Source organism: Sebastes umbrosus, chromosome 5 (assembly GCF_015220745.1).
Source record: "Sebastes umbrosus isolate fSebUmb1 chromosome 5, fSebUmb1.pri, whole genome shotgun sequence".
Lineage (NCBI taxonomy): Eukaryota > Metazoa > Chordata > Actinopteri > Perciformes > Sebastidae > Sebastes > Sebastes umbrosus.
In genome coordinates this window covers 23702034-23724817 of record NC_051273.1, presented here as the reverse complement: position 1 = coordinate 23724817, position 22784 = coordinate 23702034, and the positions used below count along the sequence as shown (strand labels likewise).

Below are 22784 nucleotides of genomic sequence, written 5' to 3'. Positions count from 1 at the left end.
CGTCTTGTTGGATTCACAGGGATCACAGAGGAGGTGAGAGGGAGAATATAATGCACTGCTGCACAGACGGACACAGAGAGGGGTAAAGAAACAACAACAAAAAGGTCTATATTGGTTTGGTTTTGTTTACTCATGGGTGGCCAACCAAATGTTCTAAAAGGGGTTGAAACTAATTGTAAAATGCAATGTGGCAAATGTAGAACTCACAATTTGTATTTAAACTTAAATTTTCAGTGTCAATTTTGATTTTTAATTGTCTGACTTTGTCACCACCTGCCCTTAGGTAAACTATACTGTTGCATGCTGTTCATTTTCCTCATAAGCCCATAAAAAGAACTTGTTCACTATCTTAATTTGCTTACCCTGAGACGTGACTTGATGTATGCACTCAAACACTGAAAGCTACCGGTGTCAAAGCAGCTGAGGAAGACTGATTCAAAACCATTTCATCTCATCTCATTTTCCACATCCTCTAGTCCCCTCTCTGCTCCGGCAATCTTCCTTCCCTCTTCCCCTTCATTAGATTGCACCCTCTCCTTGTTGAAAGACGGGGGAAGAGCGCTGGTTATTCAAATTCAAATCAACACTGACAGAGAAGCAGATGTAAAAAGAGAGCGAGGGGTAAAGGGAGCTACAAAGCTTGTACCTGACGTTGTTAGTATTAATGTGATTCCACTGCGAGGGCTGGGATCGATGCAGTCAGATGAGGGACTGTGTTAACATTCTAATCTCTAATAACATCAGAGCAGCCAGACTATAAAAACCTCTACCAGTTCAACCATGAACTCACACACACACTCAGACGAGCACAGATCGAGATGATAAGACAGACGGGGAAGACACGAGGAGCCATTAGAGGAAGACCTGTATTGTGTGTTGAAAGAGAATACCCAGATAGCCTCGATGACCCCGTGCCAGACAGTTCCTTCACACGACAGACGGTTACAAGGAAATCCACTGACCAAAGACCATGTAAAAAAAAAAATACCACATTTATAAATCACTTTTAACTAGAAAATGGAAATCAATTTTCATTCACGGTTGTGTTAATTTTTGAGCGCTTTACTGAATGAAGCATGGCTCTCTCATGCGCTGTATGACCAATGAAGCTCACATTAAAGCAGCATTACACATGGTTTTAAGGTGGGATAAAAAGCACCGTGCTATCAGCTTACTTAGATCACACTATAGACGGCACCAGAGAGGAACAACCTCAGCCTTCCTGAGCTCCACAGTTTTGCCCTATTTGCTAAAAATAAAATTTTGGTGTCAGGTTTGTTCAGTGGGAGGAAATCCTCTCAGTGCACAGGAAGTGACAAATTGACACTAAAAGGGCCAGTGTGTAGCATTTAGGGGGATCAATTGGCAGAAATGGAATATAATATGTTTTCTTTCGTGTATAATCACTTGAAAATAAGAATCAGTGTGTTTGTGTTACCTTAAAATGAGCCGTTTATATCTACATAGAGAGCGGGTCCTCTCTCCACGGAGCATGTTGCACTGCCATGTTTCAGCAGTAGCTTAGAACGGACAAACCAAGACTGAACCAAACTGAAAAACCAATACCGCCAGATCCTACACACTGTTCCTTTAAGAAGCAAAAAACAAAAGACTCCTCTCATTTCTTGATGTTGTGCCTCCTCGTCTCATTCCTCGCTCCTAAATCTTTGATCCTCCGGGTTGTGACCCAGAAAATCGATCTCAGCTCTCCATCTTGAAGGATGTCAAGGAGGAGCAAGGAGGCTTGCCGAAGGAGCTACAGTATAAGCGAGGATACACCGGAGCACTGGTTGACTCGAGGGTGTGACCGCCTCCCTTGGTGCCCCCCTATGTTCGAACAAACCGCAGCAAAAGTGCCCTCTTGGATGCCCCTATGGTTGATTAAACATGATAAAGTGCCCTCCCAGTGGAAAAACACAATAAAGTGCCGTCAATAGTGGTCTTAAAATTGAAAAAAAAAAAAATGCAGTGCTATATAGGCTGCCCTATATGCCAGAAATCTTCCTGCGTACTGGTGCCCATTTTTTTCCCAGCCCTGCCCCTCAGACATCCTGAGTCTGCCACTGCACCGGTGTATCCTTTGCAGAAGTCTGTTCAGCACCCGTGACGTATAAAAGAAGCGTCACAATGGACAGCTGATACAGCTGTGCCACACGTCATATTTAATTGACGTCGCTTTAAAATGATAGCTCCGAGGCAAGGATGTCTCGACTCCTCCGTCTCTTCCTCGTCTCCTCGGCTCGTATCTCCCATGAGCGAGACTGAGACGCAAGGGGAGGAGGCGAGGAAAGGAATTCAGGATGTACAAACTGGGAAATAGGAAAGGCCCATATTTGCTCCTACTGTAACAGAAAAACGTGGACCGGACAGTGACAGATGAAAGTTAAGGACAGTCATTTGCCACAAAATAAAAGGAGAGTTTATATTTTACGTTCATACTAATGCTTCTAAATGATTAGAGACACATAACATAACAATGTACTGTAAGATTTAACGGCAGCTGAGGCTACCTCTGCCCAGCACTCATGCCACATCAGCTAAAAGAGCTTTTCCATTGTCCCCTGGCCTGTATGAAAAGCTTTTTGCTAATCAAAGTTAGACAAAAGCAATCTTTATATTTTCCATGGGTCCCATTGCTTCAAAACATTCCAAATCTAATTTGAATCATTAGTAAGCCTCTGGAGTACCTCGGTCTCCTACTGCAGACACAACCTCTGAGACGTGCATGTGTGCATGTGTGAGACAGCATCTTTAATTACCCAGGTAACACAGCCAGATGCTCCATCACTCTGGCAATGGCAGTGATTAAAAGCAGTAAAATATTCATTTCAATCAGACACCCACATGCCACATGTATAATTAATGCACAGCGGAAGGACACAGCAACTTTTACTCCACACACACATTTCCATCACCATATTCCCTCCGCACGTCGCAGCCAGCTGCTGCATGTGTGTCGGGGTGGATCCAAGAAATGGGACTGTGGATGAGCCACTTCGAGCAGCACTCCACGGGGAGGTCAGAGGGCAGCCAGACTGCATTCTGGGACATCATTCAGCCACCTACTCAGCAGATGTGTCGGGTTGCTCTCTCACTGCCCCGACTCTCTCTGGGAGTGTTTTTGTTGGGGAAACAGCATCTCGAGTTTGCCGTCTATCATGCATTTTCTCTGTTGTGGGTGTGCTGGCTTTTTCTTCTCCTTCCTCTACTTTTCGACGCTGCTCTGCTTGTCAATACCTTGAAATACCTGCGAGCAGTTTGTCAGAGGTCTCAGAAGCAGCCGGATGTCTCTAGTGGGCGGAAGAATATACAAACACAAAACAATGTGAGACTTGAGGTGAATTTGCAGACATGAAGTAGACACATGATTTCTAACTAGATGATATCCGCTCAAGGCGACGCATGAGAGAAACCACATCGAATAGTAAGACTTTCTCATCCAGCATTTGAGTTAAAATATGTAAAATTGAAATGTAAATAAGACCAAAAAGATGCTCTCTTTCACACACCTGAAATAAATCTGTTCTCCTCTCAATCCCCCTGGTTCCACTTTGTCTACTTTCTATTTCTGTCCTTTCAATCCCTCCGACTGCTGTCTCTTTGTTTTCCTTGATTAAGCCCTCTGTCGCAGTATTGTTTAGACTTCAGCAGTAGGCTACAATTACTCCGCGCAGTGTGTGTGTGTATTGTATCACGCTCATTACAATTACCTCTGGGTGTGAGCGTGTCATCTGTTGCCTGCTCATGTTCCAATTTCTCTCCGAGTAGGTGAGGGAGCTGCATCCAGATGCTCTGGCGTGCATCACGCAGCGATGTGACCAGGAAGTGGGAGGTCTCTGTCAGTGGTGGAAAGTAACTAAGTACATTAGAGCTGTCCCGAAAAAAACATTTTTAGGGTTTCGAAGCTTCGAAGAGAAATATTCAAAAGGTATTCGAAGCTTCGAGGCGCGGCGAGCTGACTTGTTCTTCTGTTTGTCTCCATCTCCCCCGTTTCAGTGCCTCAAACACACAACAAACACACAACAAACAGCGATATCCATCTGAGAATAACTAATAATAATTCATGTTAAATATGAATAACAAATAATGTTATGGCTATTCTGGGATGCATACATTATTATTACATACAAAAAAACAAAAACAAAAACAAAGAATACTTATTTGGAGGTCAATTACCATGGCAACGGTTGAAGCTTTGATGCATTCAGGTCAGCCCTAAAGTACATTTACTCAAGTAATGTACTTAAGTGCAATTTTGAGGTACTTCTACATCATATTTCTACTTCACTACATCTCAGAGGGAAATATTGTACTTTTTATTTCACTACATTTATTTTCAGCTGTACTTTCTTTGATTTTATAAACAAAACATCTGATCAACCTTTTAAATATGATGCATTGTTATATGTTAAAGGCCCACTTGTGTACATAAGATAAAATAAATATATAATCTTTTGGGACCTTGCTCTGAAAGGGGTTATTTTTGCATATTGAGGACTTTTACTTTTGTTACTTTAAATACATTTTGCTGGTAATAATGAAGTACTTTTACTCAAGTAGAATTTTGAGCGCATGACTTTTACTTGTAACAGAGTATTTTTACAGTGTTGTTACGTTTACTTAAGTAAACTGAGTACTTCTTCCACCACTAGTCTCTGTTAGAAGGAATGAGAGTTGTGGATCCAAAAAATCGTGATTGAGTGACCAGGAAGAGCAACACAGTAAGACATCTAGTTTACGCTCGTCTTCTGCAGCAGAAAGCACGGAGGTCCATGCTCAAACTTGGATGTCGCTCCTATGGTTGTTAATACAGAGATATCACAAGGTTGATCTTGTATTCAAGAAGCAAGAACTTGTAACAGTTGGCAGGCATTACAAAAGCACTGCGATGAAGCTGACTGATGGGAATTCTCGTAGCTTTCATGTGATTACGACTGGCTCGGTGTAATCTCGTCTATGAGATTTCCTAACTGTACGTCTGTCTGATCAGCTGTGAGAGGCCAGCAAGGAGTTCCCCCAGGAGTCTGGCATCAATAAGTGAACGATACTACTGTTGCTACCACACACACACGAACACTTCAGAGGACACTACGTCTCCTATCATCTTTCACCCACTGCCTAATTATTTGGTTTGACAATGGGAGGGTTTTGATGTTCTTATGCAATGTCACAGGCTGATCCAGGGTTACTATATTAAACTAAAACAAAATGAGCAGTGAAAAATATTGTTAGGAAACTGAAACTAAATAAAAATCCTTTAATAAAAACTAAAACCAACCTGAAACAATATTGCCCGGTAAAAAAACTACTAAAAATAAAATAAAAATGAACATAAATTAATTTCAGTTTATCACATTTTTTAATATATCACAACTGAAAAAAGGAGACAGCATGAATTTCCGTCAACTGTGATGTTAAACCACATAAATATAACAGACTTGACCCTCCCAGCGATGGCGCTATGCCAAAATTGCTTCACTAAAGCAGCGCGAAAATTAAACATTATGGTCATTCCTCCACAGTTCTACAACGATGTATTTTGTATGTATATGCAGCTACATACTTCTGAGACATTATAGCTGGCTCTAACATATGGAGGATGGGACCTACCAAAATCAAAAATAAATAAATAACTAATTGACTCAATAAATGAGTAAATATGTCATTAAATGTAGCAAAAAACAATATTACAAATAAATGTAGCCATTAATTAATTGATAAGATGTGTCATAAATTGTTATTTCTGTTATTTATGTATTGATTTTTATTGATTTGTATGTATCTATTTATTTTTTCATTTATTCTTTATTTATTTGCAATTATTTTGTATTTATGTATATATTTTTGCATTTATTTTTCATATTTTTTATATTTATTTTGAAATGTATGTAATTTATAAAAATAAATGCATAAATAAATAAATGCTAAAAATAAACAGAAGAGTAAATAAATAAGGGATTAATACAAAGATAAATACGTAAAGAAGCAAATTAAAACAGAAATATCAATTTATGTCACATTTGATCAATTAATTAATGGCTACATTTATTTTTAATATTATTTTTGCGACATGTAATGACATTTATTTTTTTATTTTTTTATTTGGCAGGTTCCGTCCTCCATACTTACAAAAACAAAGTAAAACTAAATATATAAAAACAAACTAAACCTTTCTGAAAAACTGAAACTAAACTTAAACTAGTAAACACACTCTGAAAATTAACTAAAATTCTTAGTCGCTCACACATTCAAACACACACAGTACATAATATTACATTGTGTACACATAATCCTCATTTCTCCTGTTGATAAATGTACATTGTTGATCTGCTTTGAAAAAAAGCCAAAATAACATTTCTTTCCTCTAAAGTTTTTATATTTATTTGCTTGCCACTTGCAAACAGAGCACGTAGCTGCTGAGATATTGATATGCAAACACCAATATTCCCTTGGCTTTTTCATTGCACATTTTTGCTCAAACTCCATCACTGGCCACTTATTCTAACAGACTCTAATACAGACCTACCCTGCTCCCAGTAAAACAAAGCTTCCACAGCACCTGGAAGAACTGCTGTCTGGTGTTTTGTAAGTGATACAATCCCTAAACTCTAAACCCTAAAATGCATTACACAAATAAAATAATTTATCCCATATGAAAACACAGTAGTACTTTTTTGATTTCACAGTTTTACCAAGATATGAACCATAACTGCTCTCCCCTCCTCATTGTGCGACTTCTCCCGCAGGCTGTTGTTGTAAGAATGTTTTTCTCAGTCAACTTGCCTTGTTAAATAAGATTTTACAAAACCCCATGAAAGATTTCTCAAAGCTTGACGGTGGATATTGGCATTCCTGTGCAGGAGTCTGTGTTTTAAAACCTGCAAACAACCCGGCATAAATTTACACCATTAAGTCCCTGAGGGTGGAGAATAGCATAAAGTGCTGTGTGTGTGTGTGTGGCATGAGAATGCAGTAGTCATAATTAGAATGTAGATGTCCTCTGCCCGCCACGGACGAAGCCACCGACATGCACACACAAAGTGCTTACTCTCGTCTGTTGCCGTGTGTCGATGAATAATGCACATATTAATCTGGCAATGTATGGAGGCTTTACTAAGATCCATTCAGCGTTTCCTCGTTCGAGGTTATCTAATTAATATGGCATCTTTGTAGTCACTAGGCATGAATAACATTCTCTGAAGCCCAGTCAGCAGGGGGCTGCAGGAGAGGGAAAGGTTAGGAGGGGCCTTGATTTTTTTCTTTTCTTTTTCTATTACATTATTTTGCTGACTTTTTCCACCAATTTTCTCCACTTTTTTTTTTCACAGTACCGCCCCCAGCTCCACCCTCCCCACTATAAGGAGTCTATAGTGTCAAGAAAAGGACTAACCCTTTGTCTAGACCGCAAGCGTATCACACACGCATCAGCCACGTTTTTCACTCGCGCATCTGACGCAACAGATAAGCTCTCATGTTAAAGGGACTGTATGCAAGTTTTTACACAAAAAATACGACATTCCGCGACTTTCTGGGTTTCCTCTATCAGCCTGTAGACTGCTTTTATTGTGAAAGACCCGGGCCATTTCTTCCGGGAAAATCCAACGGATGTGATGTCATGCACGCTCGCAAGTGCCTTTAATTTCAGCTCTCCTTACAGGGCTAACAGTCTGCAACGATAGCTAATGTTTGGTTAAAAATGGAGTCCTCTAACGCCAACAAATGACCAGCCCCACCACAACTCAGACTCCTCTCAGCAGCGTCTTACGGGCCTAACCGCGACCTGAAGCATTTATTAAGGCATGAAGTCGAGTTTTTTATAATACACACATAAACGCGAGGTCGATGGGCCAGTAAACACGACTACTTCACTACTATTCAGTACATATTTCAGGGTTTTTATCATTATTTTATCCTTTTAATTATTAAACTGTTGTCATAATATTTATATTTTGTCATTATCTGACCTCGTTCTTACATGTTTTCTCACTTATTGCTATTTGTTTATTGATTCCGTTTTGAAAAGTGGTAGACAAATAAAGTTTTTTTTAAAGTTTTTAAAAGCTGCGGGAGAATATGCATTGTTTAATGTGAGATCGTCATCTAGCGGTCAAAATAACTAGTGCAGGCCTCGCTCGGGCTCAGAGAAAGCCGTCACCTGTTGCGAATGAATCATATGCATCATTGTTGATGGAAAAATAGATCAGGAATACTCACACGTACCACAGGAAAACTGTGCGGAAAGTTTGGCTGCTCTTTTGCTGCTCGCTCGACGCTTTGAAATTCGCGGACAAGACAGAACCGGTCGCTTAAGTGTCGTGTCAACGCTGTCGTGACACGAGTGTGGCGCTGACATGAGGCTTGTAGTCTAGACACACTTGACCCCTTTACCACCTGTGCACCCAGGGTCTCTGAAATTTAATAGACGATAAAAACAGACTTTTAGCTGCGGTAAATAGTTCGATGAATATGCTAGCTGACCAATCAATCAATCAATCAATCATTCAAAAAGGTAGTCAGTGAAAAACTAAAAGTTTGTGAGGATTTAAAAGCCCTGTCAGCTGGTGCTCTGTACCTCAGGCTGGAATCCTCCCCCCTCACCAGGGGCTGCTACAGCTACCTCTGAAGCTACGACTGGGCCTTTAATTCCTCGATCCACATTTGTGGAAGGAAGAAGGGCAGTTTGGGCCAGCAGAGCTGCAGGCAGTCCTGTGTGGAGTGAGACCGGACTGTGAGGCTTGCGTGCCCCTCCTGGCCCGTGTCTCTCCTGGTGCTTGGTGGTTTCCAGCAACACACGGACGCTCTTGGAGAAGACGGCCCGAGGGTCAGTAGCAGGTAGAGCAGGGCAGGCGCAGCTCTCCCTCAGCTCCAGAGCCTGGACAGAGACAGAGTGAAGAGCAGACGTTGTACTGACTTATCATAACTTCAGACAAGAAGTCCATTAACAAGTACAAAGATGGATCTGATAAGCCCTGTGATAGATGTCTTTGTTTGTGTAGTGGTGAGCCATTTGTTGTTTTTGTTTGCAGTGTGGTAGAGCAAGAAATCAGTTACTTGTTCTTTTTAATTTGTGATTGGTAGATAAAACATTTCATCAAAACGCTGCTGTGAACTGAAATTAAATGCGACACGAAGAAGGCGAGGAGAATGTGAAGGGCCAAAGACAAACAAAGACAAACAAACCCGACACAGATAAACTGATGCACGAAGCTAAAGACAGAGAAACAAAAACACCACGGAGAGAATCAACAAGAGTCTACGTCCAGCTCTGTGAGGCTGTACTGAAGCACCGCCGTGCTTTAGGCATCTTAGCTTAACGTGTTAGCATGCTAACATTTGCTAATTTGCACTAAAGAAAAACTGCAGCTCAGGTTGATGGGAATATCATTAGTTTTGCAGGAATTTGGTCATAAATCATAGACTGTATATAAGAAGTGGACGTAGTTACCGTGACGTCACCCATTGGTTTGTGGACTGCAGTTTTGAAGCCTCGAGTTTTGCATTTTGGCCGTCGCCATCTTGTTTTTTTGCAACCAGAAGTGACACGAGAGGGTGGAGCTAAGTGCAACCGAACACTGAATAAGAAATTTTTAGGCGACCAAAAGGTTATTATTAATTTTGATGAACTGAAAACACACTGTGAAAGGGTTAAAGTTGTAAGACGAAAATGCAGACAACTCCCAGACTGTTAAACGCCGTGGTAGTGACCTGTCAATCACAAGGTAGCCCCGCCCTAAAGCAATTAGGACCATCATTTACTAAATGAACATCATGCTGTATTGAAGAAGACTTGAAACTAGTGATTGAGACCATAAACTCATGTTTACAATGTTTACTGAGGTAATAAATCAAGTAAGAAGTAGGCTCATTTTCTCATAGACTTCTATACAATCAGACTTCTTTTTGCAACCAGAGGAGTCGCCCCCTGCTGGCTGTTAGAAAGAATGCAAGTTTAAGGCACTTCAGCATTGGCTTCACTTTTCAGATACGGAGGTTGCCACCTGTCATAAACCAAAGTATTGGACAAACTGAACTTTTGACCTGATGATGGCGCTAGAGGAAAAATCAGAGGATCACCAAAGTCAGTAGGCTTCATCCTCATCTGTCCAGTAGTTCTTGAGATATTTCAGTCTGGACCAAAGTGGTGGAACGACCGACAGACTGACATAACCATCCTTCGAGGCATGCTGCTGGCATGGCTAAAATATGGCTAAAGATGCAACCTGTCTTCTTGAAAGAGGACATATCCCGCTCATTTTCAGATTCATACATGTATTTTGTGTTTCTACTAGAACATGTTTACATGCTTTTATGTCCAAAAAACACATTATCTTTCTCATACCGTCTGTCTGAATATACCTGTGTTCACCCTCTGTCTGAAACGCTCCGTTTAAGTGCCTGTCTCTTTAAGCCCAGTCTGCTCTGATTGGCTTGCATGAAAAATATGGTCTCGTTTTCTAGGGGGTCCGAGGGGTGATATAATAATAATATTCTAATGAGCCTGCATGTGACATAGGAAGGGGAGACAAATCTGAATGGTTTGTTGAATCACGTTTTCTGATCTAGACATCTGAAAAAAAACTGACTGGGTTATTTATTTCACAGTTTGTGTGTTGGTAGACTCTCCAGATACCCAAATATATGAACACAAGCACTGATTAAAGTGAGTATTTCATGATATGTCCCCTTTAAATCAATCCCATACAGGTTGGATAAGCAGAGCTGATAGGAACTAACTACAAACACTTCCCAGCGGTTAGAGACATCCTCTCTGTCTGTCTGTCTGTCTCACACACCCACACACCAAACTCATTAATCTCTCACTTAGAATCACCTAAAAGACTCATACATACATGCACTTGGCTTCCCACTCAACAGGCTCTCCCTCCTCTCATGCCACCGGTGGACTTAATGCGCTTTGCTTAAGGATGATGAGCGCACTAGTGGAGGCGGAGTGCCCTCAGAAGAGTCGGGTTAAGTAGCTTGATGCTGTCACCTCTCGCAAGGTTAAAAACATCACATTATGCACCACTTTCACCCGACTGAGCTCCGCTGTTAACTGGCTCATATGTGCTGCCACGCCGGATCGAACGGTTTGGTGTGAGGAGGGTGGTGTATATATGAGAGAGTTTTTTCTCAGCACACACACACACACACAGACACACTCGATGCAGGCCGATGAATCCCCAAACAACAGTCTGCATCACTTCACTGCCTGTGGCTGCAGCCTGGCCTCGACAACGACTGCTGCTAGAGGTCAATCTACCACACGGGGGTATGATATGATGCACGGGCACAAACATATAACACACTCACACATATAACATGTACACACACAACAACACAGGCACCTGATGGACAATTAGTGGTTTACCCATCTGTTCATCTTTCCTGCTTGGAGCATCTGACGGTGTACAAACAGTCCAGCTCACGCTCAAGGTTAAATTCTGCCTCATACATTGTACATCTCTCTCTCTCTCTCTCTCTCTCTCTGCCTCAGAGACAAACACACACACGTCAGACGTAATGATTGTGGATGCTGACGCTTTCCATAGAAGTCTTAAAGGGATGGTTCGGCCGTTATATCAATCTATGCTCTCACCAAAGCCACCAGACTCCATCGAAAAAAAACTATAATTTTACTTCGCAGAACACGGGAGTTGCTGGTCTAACGCTGCCTCGATCGGTTAGTTTGTTTGTGCTATTGTGTGACTTTGGTGAATCCGAACTAACTCTTTAAAACACCAAAGTCACTCAATAACATAAACAAACTAAGCGATCGGGGCAGCGGTAGACTGTTACTGTTTTTTTGGCTGGACCACTGAGGGCCAGCCCTACAAAGTCTGTCACTGAGTGACTGAGTGATGAAGTGTGAGTGTTGGAGTTTCCTCATTGGCCGCTGCTCTTTCAAAGTTAAAAGGCAGGAACAGTCCTTTATGCAAATGAGCCCGTCCAGCGTGACGCGTGCGGCTCACGAAATTTGGACCAAGCTGTGAAACTAGGCGATCTAGTTCTAAAATGAAACGAGATTCAGCAGTGGCATAGACTATTTCCCAGTTGAGTGGAGCAGCGCGTCCCCTAGTGTCTTCGCCGGACCCGGTGGACATGTAGCGCTGGATTTAACATTATAGACATGACCACTGACTATTTGTGTAACAATTTAGCCCCAAATTCACAGACTGACCATACACGGTCGACACATATACTCGGTTTTGACCGAGTCTTGTTCAGTGGAGTCTGGATGCTTTGGCGAGAGCATAGATAGCGGCTTCAGTTCCCTGTTAGAAACATAGACTCTAGCTGTCTCACGGCAAGGTAAACCAGCAAAAATATTCTAAATATTGTGTACACTTAAACAGATATTGATTTTTTAGGTGTTTAAAATCTGTTTTGCTGCTGCCCCCGTCCACAGCAGTACATTGCTTTACTCCCGTGCCTGTACTCCTGTCTTTTTCTCCAAACTGGGGTCGTGCCGACCGTAATCTACTGTAGGTAATACACTGACTATGGATAAGTACTTCATACAACCCAACTTCAAAACACCTGAAATGTCCCTTTAAGATACCATTGGTTGTCTTGCCACAGTGGCGACACAGTGTGTGAGCCTGTGAGATCAAACTGCTACCGTGGGGCTGAACTCAAAGCCTCAAAGAGGTTTAATTAAGCAGGCTCCTGTGTGGCAAAATGTTTTTCCTGTCTTCCTAAAACCTTGCATCTTTTTCCTCTCCTCCTCTCTTCTTCCTCTCTGCCCTCCTCCTCTTCCACATGTCTGCAGGTGGATATACATCTCTCCAGACGCTTCATTAGTTCCATTAAGACTCCTTTCAACAGCTCCTAAAGCTAAACTGTTTCTCCTAAACAACAGACAGGTGTAGGGTTTCTCCTCACGCAGGGATCAAAGAGTCTTTTACTTTAGACAAACACGTGCATCAGAGCAGCAGGGATGTGTTTACTTATGTAATTGAGTTATTAAAGAAGAAACTTAGGAGCTACCCATGCTGTTATTTGAACTGAGCAGGGAGTCATTACTGTGTGTGTCTGTACCTGTGGTATGAGGCGGTCCAGCTGAGTGAATCTGTTCCTGTGCGACGGGTGTGTGGACAGCCACTCGGGGAAGGTAGGCTCTCCTGTCAGCTGGTCTCTGATTTCCATTTGCTTCCAGAAAACGGGTCCTGCTCGCACATCTGCACACGCCTGGGAAGGACACACACACACACACAAACTCACACACTGTGGCATCCCTCGGTCTTGTGCCGAGATGAAAATCCTTACTGGCGAATCTCTGAGTCTAGTTTAGTTTGACAACAGTGCCCCCTAGTGCCCCGCAGACAGATTACAAGGTTTGACAGCAACAGCAACAGCTACACTCGATGAATATCATTTTGCTGTGTTAAAACACAACTATTCCTTAATCATGACCCCCAAAATGCAACAATGGTCTTTAGTAGAGTCATATTATGTTAAATGGGTACATCATTTAGTATTGCACTTCCATAAAGTTGGGGAACTGAAAAAACAATGGCCAACTTTTAGTCTCTTGCATGGGTCAAACTCCAGAAATGCTGGATCCTACATTTTGCATAATGCAACGAAATAGCACTGCATTTCCAATGCAGGATTTCTGTTAAAAACGTTATGTCGAAAACCCAAGCTAAGATAACCCTGATGCCATGAGGCCAAAAACACAAAAAACAGACTAAAACATGCCCAAAAAAGACTGAAAACAGACTGAAAACAGACTGAAAGCAGGCTGAAAACAGGTCAAAATCAGACTGAAAATCAACCAATATCAGACTGATAACAAGTATAAAAAAAGACAGGAAACAGACTGAAAACAAACTAAAAACAGGCCAAAAAACAAGCCAAAGTCAGACTGAAAAACAGGTTAAAAAAAGGACAGAAAAGAGACTGAAAACCAGCCAAAAAAATACAGAAAACAGACATAAAACAGACTGAAAACAGGTCAAAGTCAGACTGAAAACAGATAAAAAAAAGAAAGAAAAAAGACAGGAAACAAACTAAAAACCGGCCAAAAAACAGGCCGAAATTAGACTGAAAACAGGTCAAAAAACAAACTAAAAACAGACCAAAAAAACAAACCAAATTCAGACAGAAAAAAGGTCAAAAAACAAACTGAAAACAGGTAAAAGAAAAACAGACAGAAAACCAACCAAAATTTTGGAAAAAAAATGGCAAACTTTGTAAATCTCCTCCAGAGCCACAGAATACATCAAACAGCAGTTTTCTCTGACTGTGTAGTTCTCCCCGTGATAAGTAAACAGAATTTTATGTACAAAATCAGTGGATTGTTCCTTTAAGTGATAACAAAATGGAGATGATGATGATACCTTCGCAGCCAACTGCAACCCGACTTGATCGGCCTCAGCCTCCAGTTTCCTGCTGAAGGGACGGCTGAACATCAACTGAGGGAGAGAAACAATGATGTATGTATGAGGATGTACAAACTCTAAGATGCATATACATTTCCCTTACATAACATATAATAATATAGAGTTAAATTGTTGCCTGTTTAGTGAACATAGTGTGTAAAGTGTGAAAAACGTGATGTTTCTCCAGGAACTTGTGTTCTGCAGTGTGTACGGGTAACAGTCTGGATAAGGTCTCACCTGGGAAAGCTTGTTCTGTACCCACTGTCCCAGCAGAGCCAGGCTGTCCCGAGGACACACGGCCCAGATGGCTGTCAGCAGAATAAGGGACAGGAGGTCCACGACGTGAGACAGACTGGCCTGTTCTGCCTAGGGGGGGGGGGGGAGAGCAGAGGAGACGAGGGATGACAAGGAGGAGGTGACAGGAGACAAGAAAGGAACGTAGAAAGTGAAGGATCGGGGTTAAACAAACAGAAGAGAGCGGGATAGGGAGAGATAAATAGATGTGAAAAGTTTTTGGGAGGTGAATAAGGCCGCTGGAACATATTGATTGTTCCCATCTATTATAGCGGAACTTTTACGCTGTAACAGATTTAGAGGTTTTAACAGCCAATCCAATAGAGCACACCTACTGGGTAATGCCAACACCCATCGATGCTCATTCCCTTCATCTAATTAAAATCTCCTTCAAGCATTTCCTCCGAGGACGTTTAAAGTCTTGAAATACCCACAACTTCATTAGACACTTTTTTTTAAGAACAAGAAGAATGGGCTTCAGTAGCCAGAGCAAAAACAGCCATCTGTGGAGAATTAATGAAACAGAGCAGTGCCCTAGGTCGACAGGACTCCGGTCGTCACGGCACCGACAGGATTAGTGTTTGGAGGTGATCGTCAGTGAGTCTTTATCGCCGGCTGATGCAACAACACTGCAACTGGTGCCACTTCAGCCATTAGTGTACTGCTGAGATGGAGTGGGGGGGCTGGAGAGCTCAGTGTATAATGCACACACCTATAGGAGGTCCACATACATATTTATTCTACAACCTTGTGTGGGAGAGACCTGGAAGTGTTCCAGCTGTAACTTCTACTCAGTGAGCCAGAGGCTTAGAAAAGACTAAACTTTGTTCTTGAACAATATTTGCACTTTAAGTGTTTTCAATGACTCATCCGCATGCACAGCGAGGTCTGCTACTGTCAGCTAAGCCTCTCAAATGTCACCATACTGCACACAGGTTTTTTTGTGTACACTGCAGCACAGAGCTAAACAGGTTTTCCATGTTTTCTGCATCAAACTCAGTAGTGCTGTTTGTTTGTGTGACATTTAACCTCTTCAACTCCTCGAGGGCGCCGGCATCTTCGGCCGACTTAACTGTTTTTCAGTTTTAGAGATAGAGTGAAGGTACTGATATCATACGAAACTAGAAAACCTAAGGATTCCATTGGTACCAGCCATGTCATGCTTGCTTGTCAGAAAGGAGGCTCCGAAGTGAGGCTACATTTTGGTGAGGAAAAACTATTTTCAAGGCGATTTTCAAAGGGGTCCTTTGACCTCTGACCTCAAGATATGTGAATGAAAATGGGTTCTATGGGTACCCACGAGTCTCCCCGTTACAGGCATGCCCACTTTATGATAATCCCATGCAGTTTGGGCCAAAAACAATGCAGTTTTTTTAATGCAGTATAAATGTGTTATTTCCGCCTATTCTAAAAACAGTGTATTTGAATATTTCTGCATACTGGGGTCCCTAAACTGTTTTGCGATTACATAAATTGTGTATTTGTTGTGACCTCTATGATAATCACAGCCTCATGAAACTTTACAGCCACAAACTAGAGACCTAGAGCATTCAGAGGATGAATGGCTTTCCTAGGTGGATTGACAATAAGGGGGTTTCTGAGCAGTTTCGCCATCTAATCGCCGAAAAATGCGATTCTTGCAGAAATCTCCAAATGGCAAAAGTTTTTGATCCCAAATCAGAGCTTGGCTTTTTCTAAGGTGTTCCTAAAGATCTTGGTGTCTTAATGTGGTATTTTGGGATTTGGGTATTTTAGGGATTATTGATCATTTTAATCAATTGATATGAAGCTTCATATCGCCGTCATTATGGGATATATGCTGATATAATCAAGGGTAGAAACAACACCACAATCACAAACGGACTGTAGAGGGTTATGTACTTACAGAGTGTCCCAATACAGCATGAGCCATCTCGTGTCCCAGGATGATGGTGAGCTGGTGAACGTCCGCCACAACGTCCAGCATCCCCGTAAAAACAAACACTTTCCCGTTCTACAGAAAGGAAAGTACAGAAGATATTCCAGACTAGGGAGATATTCTTTACAGGTGTACGAACAAAAATCATCACGTATGACTTTAACTTGTACTAACCGGTAGGACAAAGGCATTGATTTCAGGATTTTGCACCACGTGGATGCTCCAGGTGACTTCAGACACTTCAGGGATGTCCTTGTTTCTTTGCGCCAGACGCTCCACCTCCTGCTCCACCACCTGGTGACGGGGGTCAGTGACTGGAACCAGCATCTCTGCAAACTGCTCCATGTACTGAAACATACACACGCACATTTAAGCATTTTAGGAACAATTTCATTTGCTTAATTCCTCCTCATATTAAATGTTCTTCACCCTTTATCCATTTACTAAATGTCATCTTACTTGTCATCACTGTTTTCATCAGGATAATTTGTCATTTTCTATCCATGGTCATCCTTTAACACACACACACACACACTTGGTTCCCCCCTCCCCCCCTCCCCCTCTCTCACCGCATCTGAAGTCACGGCTGCCAGCTCCATGTAGTTCTCTCTGCTGAACACCAGGAGGCGGGTCCGTCCCGTCACTGGGGACTCATCCAGGTGGGTCAGGAGAAGGAGGGCTACGATCACCATAGCAACGCCTGCCCCCGCAGCCAGATGCCAGCGGCGCTGCCGGACCCATTCGCGCATGAGCTGCCGCCGGTTGTCTGGGAGAGCCACCCACCACTTCCTAATACTCCTGTGAACAGACAGAGGAAGGCCACGAGGTCTGTTGATATACATGTATTGTTTATGTCACTCACACAAGCTCATGCAGTACATTTAATATCATACACTGCCCTACAGTGGTGAAGAATGGAAAGAAAAGAATAATTTAAAGAGGAACTATTATACTTTTTTTTAAGTGCATACTATTTTTGGATTTCTACTAGAACAATGTTCAAAAAACACATTATTTCTCTCATAGCGGCTGTGCTGCAGCACCTGTTTTCACCCTCTGTCTGAGCTCCTGCTTCCTGCTCTGCTTTAACTAGCTTTGTTTGCGGGTGGGTCAAACTAGTCCTTATGCAAATGTGTTACTGGTGACATCATCACATTACAGAATAAAAAGGCAGGACTTCCATCAGGGTGTTTCAGGAAGTTCAGGAGCAGTGTCCCTTTGTCGTGGACTTTGGGCTTTGTAACTTTGCAGACCTTTTACATGCACAAAAAACTATGTTACACACTAAAAGAGAGGGGAAAAGCATAATAGGTCCCCTTTAAAGCTCCTTTTGTGTTTGGATAATTTGCATGTTTGGCATTAAGTAGAAAATGCAAAAAGAAACATCAGCAGCAAAAGTCCCAATTAGAAATGTAGGAATCCAGGCAGACCCACTGAGATCCCAAAGTAGGTCTTGCCAAGAACGCAGCATCAAAACATGCATAAAATATGTTCACAACAACATAGTATGCACAAAACGCTGAAGTCATTTTGTGTGTTTTCCCAGAGGAAACAGTCAAATATTAAAATAAACAAGTAGGCCAAGACTTTTTGAAATAGTGACTAAAACAAAGCAAGATGGGGGAGCTGGAAAATGTTTCCAAATTCAGTTCTCTGACCCAAAACAGAACCAAATAAATGAACGATGCCTCACTGATAGTGTCTATTATGGAGCCTTGAGTGTGCCAAATAATACTATTATAGTCAGTCCACTTCAATGTTTAATTTTTGCAAGTTAAATTGATTTAAAATTAGCGTAACAAGACATAACAGATGAGACAAGACAGAACAAGACACAGAGGGTGACTTGACAAGCTTGACACAACGGGTCAAAACATGCAGCGAGTACAACGGCAACAGCAAAGAAAGGTTAGGAATGAGTCTGAACTTTAACCTTTGAGACCAAACTATTCTATGTATGTTATGTTATGTTATGTTATATTATATTATGTTGATGTGGTGTGTGTATATCAGAGAAAGAGTGGGCAGTCTGTTGTGTAGGGTTACGAGTGTGTGTTTGTTTGTTTTTTTAAACAGAGCTTATTTCTGAATTTTGTTAATACAACTCTGACAATCCACTGCACAAACATGTTTGGACTGATAGATATCCCACCCGAGACAATACCCAGAGGGCACTCAACTAAAAATAAAACAAGTGTACAAAAATAAATAAATACACACAAATATACAAATAAAATAAAATAATCATAGTTAAAAAAATAAATAAATAAATAATAAATAAAATAATAATAAAAAATAAATAGAAAAAGTTGTGTGTAAGTTTGAGGGAGAAGGGGAGAGTGGTTGAATAAAAAAAATAAATTAAATAAAATTAAAAAAACAAGGGGGAATATAAATAAATTAAAATTATAAAAGTCTGTACATGTACACATATTATGTTAGTGAATGATTTTTTTTTTTACGAGTTAATTAAAAACAGATAATTAACAAAAAACATGGCAACAATTTCTAAAGTAATTAATTTGTTATTTAAATGACACAATTAATACAATTGTTGATAAAACAACTACGATATTTAATTATATTTATGTTTATTATACCTGAGCAGTAAGTATAATTAAATTATAATTAACACAAGTATAATTAAATAATATTGTGCCTTAAAGCAATGAACAGAGCAGCAGTGTGTCTCCTACCTACACCGGCTCCCTGTCTCTCAGAGAATTGATTTCAAAATACTCCTGCTGGTTTACAAAGCACTAAATGGTTTAGGTGCCAAAATACATTTCTGATCTTCTGCTATGTTCTGACCCATCCAGACCTCTCAGGTCATCTGGATCAGGTCTGCTTAGTGTCCCCAGAGTCACAACTAAACATGCAGAAGTTCAGTTTTTATGCACCAAATATCTGAAACCTGCAGGACCAGCTCCAACTCTGAGTTCTTTTAAATCAAAGCTTAAAAGTGTCCTGTTTGCTGCTGCCTTTTATTAAACCAAATAATGATCTTATACTGCACTAGAGCTTTTACTCTTGTGTGTTGTATTCTGTTTTAGCTTCTATCCTATAGCTTTTATTTTTAGCTTGTTTTTATTTTCTAATCTTTAATGTTTTAATGTTTTTATAACTGTTTTAATTATGTCTTAATGTTCTTGAATGTTTGCGTAAAGCACTTTGAATTGCCCTGTTGCTGAAATGTGCTTTGAAATTTGTTTTGCATAACAGCAGCTCCATTTGCAACATCACAGGAAGGACAAAGACAAGAACCAAGGATACATATATGTAAACATTGCAATCACAGAAGACGATATTCAGAGCCCTTCAACGTACACTTGATCTGGGATTAGGCTCCATGTTTAGTTTTAGGATTGACTGGTGCACAAAAGAGTGCTTCAGTCTAACCTTATTAAATCATGGAACCCTGGATCTCCGATTTGATGGTAACAATTCATATTCACTGTTCAAAACGTGGTTGGGGTCAGAGACGATGGTGTCTCAAGGGGTTGACCCACAATCTTTGAGCAGATTTTCATTTGGTGAAGCAGTTTTGACTTTAAAGTAGTGGACAAACTCTTGTACCATGTAGTATAGCCATACTGCAGGACACTCATAATCACAGAAGTAAAAAACAAAAGAAGAATCTGTTACTCGCCCCAAAAGACATGAGGGGGTGGAGAAAGTAAATTCTTTGTTTTGTCTTTTTACAGACAAATTCAATGTGGTCTTTCCAAGAGAACAGATGATCAATCAATACCTCATATAAAGCTGCCTTGCCTTGTTGCCTTACCTGCCCAGCACCATAGCCATGAGCTTCTGCAGAGGTTTGAGCAGCAGCCAGAGGAGAGGAGCAGCAGGAAGAGCTCTCACAGGAGCTGAGGTGTGGAAGAGCTGTCCACCATGGTGTCCACACTGAGACAGGAGGACAGGAAGAGGACAGGGTTTAATCTGGAGACATGCTGTCCTCCTCCCATTGCTGCAGAATGAAACAGCTGGTGTGTCTCTGAAGGAGTTTGTTGTTCTGAGACAGCTGATCTTCTTCTTCACAGGATGTCCAGCTGGTCTGTGGAAGTTTCTTGTCAGATGTGCAGAAAGAAAACAGAAGCGACTGTTTCTTAAGAGATTAAAACAAACTGTCAATGTCATATTGTTAGTTTACAGTCTAGCTAAAGTAACCTTCATATAACTCTGTCTAACAGCTGGAGAGTTTAATGTTTACATCTGTTACTCAAGTAGATATCAACAGACATCAACACGCAGAGCTGAACAGCATTTAGTTTCCCTGAGAGGCTGAACGTCACTAGTGTTACTACTATCTCTACTATCTCTACTATCTCTGAACGACACTTTGTGAGGTCAGTCTGACGCGCTTCCAAAATGATTCCCCCTAGAAACCACTCCGCGAAGAAAGGTTCCGGGCGCACAGAAGAAAAGTTCCTCTGATGTCTTTAGAGCAGAGTGGTTCCCAACCTTTTCCCCTTTCTATCTATATCATTTCATTTCATTTCATTTCAAAATTTATTTCGAACAAATAATAAAATAATATATATTATTATATATATATTATTATATAAAAATATTATTATTATATACAAAATATTATTATATAAAAATAATAATAATAATAATAAAGAAAAAGAGAATGATCATACCAACAAGTGGACAGTCAGAAACAAGTAGTATTTACATTCAATGAAAAGCATAAGAAAAATAAATAGTCAAACACTTGATGCCTTGATTTACATATTCATAATAGTTCCTCTGATTCAAGATACAAGATTCAAGATGTTTATTGTCACGCCGGTTATACAGGTACAATCATGTGAAATGCTTTTTGCTGGGAAGCTCCATTAAAAATAATAAGTTAAATTACAATAATAAAAGGAAATATTTTGTAGAAGGCATATTAAGAACATATACATATCAGGAAGTATGAATCTACATATATAAGAAATACTTTGTAGAAGGCATATTAGGAACATATACATATCAGGAAGTATGAATGTACATATATAAGAAATACTTTGTAGAAGGCATATTAGGAACATATACATATCAGGAAGTATGAATGTACATATATAAGAAATACTTTGTAGAAGGCATATTAGGAACATATACATATCAGGAAGTATGAATGTACATATATAAGAAATACTTTGTAGAAGGCATATTTAGAACATATACATATCAGGAGGTATGAATGTACATATATAAGAAATACTTTGTAAAAGGGCATATTAAGAACATATACAGTATAAACAGTATAAGATATATGATTGAGGTATTGCACTTGTTTATTGCACTTTTTGTGTGAGAAGGTGTCGTATGAATGATCTATTTAAAGTGTGATGTCCTTAGAGCAGTGATTCCCCACCTTTTGCCTTTTCTATCTATGATTATTATATCTATGAGTTAACTGATGACCCCTGACTAAGAGACATATTTTATGGATATTTCATATTATAGTCAATGCATAACTATAACAGTACAGAGCAACTGATAAACTGTACAATTAACCCAAACAGTGAACACAATATCTGCAGGATACTGGTGTAAAACCAGCGATTTAGGCAGATTATTTCCTGTGAATATTGCAGCACAGAGATAAAGTTTCCTGTTATTTTTAGGAACTTTTTGTTTTTGTTTTTAACTATCATTCATATTTAATAGGCTTCTTTTTTTTTTACAAATTCAGTGTTTTCTTCTCCTTGACGCGTAGCCATTGTTTTATCAGCTCTTTGGTTGTTTTAACTTTTATTGTTATTTTTTTAAGATGATTTCTTAGAGCTTTTGTTTTAACTTTTCTAATGCAGGACGAGGCTGTTTAGCAGAGAGGGAAGGCTCCGTGAATATAGCTCGTGTACCCTTATCCTGTTCTCTTAAATAATAATCCAAATTTTAAAAATAGAAATTTAATTTTGTTTTCTTCACAAAATGAGTGAAATGCTGAGATATAGGCCAACTGTATATTAAAAAAAATGGTCTTACACCCCTTAAAATCAAGAAGACTTTGCAACACCCCATGAAGCTTTGACGACCCGAGAACCAGTGCCTTAGAGGACAAAAATGCCAGTTTGTTTACATAATGCCACTGTTGTTATGAGATTTTATGCTGTAATGGCCATTGTTTTAATGTGTTTCAATGGGGACATTTTTGTCCTTAAGGGTCTGAGTGTCTGTATTTTGGCTAC

General features: G+C 40.4%; 1 protein-coding gene and 1 long non-coding RNA gene across 3 annotated transcripts; one reads left to right on the top strand and one right to left on the bottom strand.

Moving 5' to 3' along the window:
* Positions 1-6358: 6358 nt before the first annotated feature.
* Positions 6359-20944, bottom strand: oma1 (OMA1 zinc metallopeptidase). Of its 2 annotated transcripts, XR_005206952.1 has the most exons (9): positions 20384-20944; positions 17169-17397; positions 16774-16947; positions 16567-16674; positions 14625-14753; positions 14346-14420; positions 13042-13191; positions 7781-8872; positions 6359-7747 (listed from the first exon to the last, which is right to left on the bottom strand). XR_005206952.1 is itself a non-coding variant. In XM_037770013.1 (8 exons), exons 1-8 carry the CDS (start codon positions 20737-20739, stop codon positions 8555-8557), a joined length of 1539 nt encoding a protein of 512 aa, XP_037625941.1. In that variant the 5' UTR covers positions 20740-20944; the 3' UTR covers positions 6359-8554. The 2 variants fall into 2 exon arrangements, 1 of the variants encoding a protein (XP_037625941.1); XM_037770013.1 differs by having other exon boundaries at positions 6359-8872.
* LOC119488402 lies at positions 17667-20525 on the top strand. Its single transcript, XR_005206953.1, has 3 exons — positions 17667-17809; positions 18628-18633; positions 20515-20525. It is a non-coding gene; the product is annotated as an uncharacterized LOC119488402 (long non-coding RNA).
* Positions 20945-22784: the final 1840 nt, after the last annotated feature.

Bases quoted from the DNA above. Each gene is read 5' to 3' on its own strand.
- oma1 (XM_037770013.1), bottom strand. From the start codon at position 20,739: ATGACATTGACAGTTTGTTTTAATCTCTTAAGAAACAGTCGCTTCTGT. The intron at 16,675-16,773 runs GTTAGTACAAGT...TCCTTTCTGTAG, and splicing joins TCAATGCCTTTGTCCTACCG to AACGGGAAAGTGTTTGTTTT. The intron at 8,873-13,041 runs GTACAGACACAC...GTCTCTGTCCAG, and splicing joins TGGACCGCCTCATACCACAG to GCTCTGGAGCTGAGGGAGAG.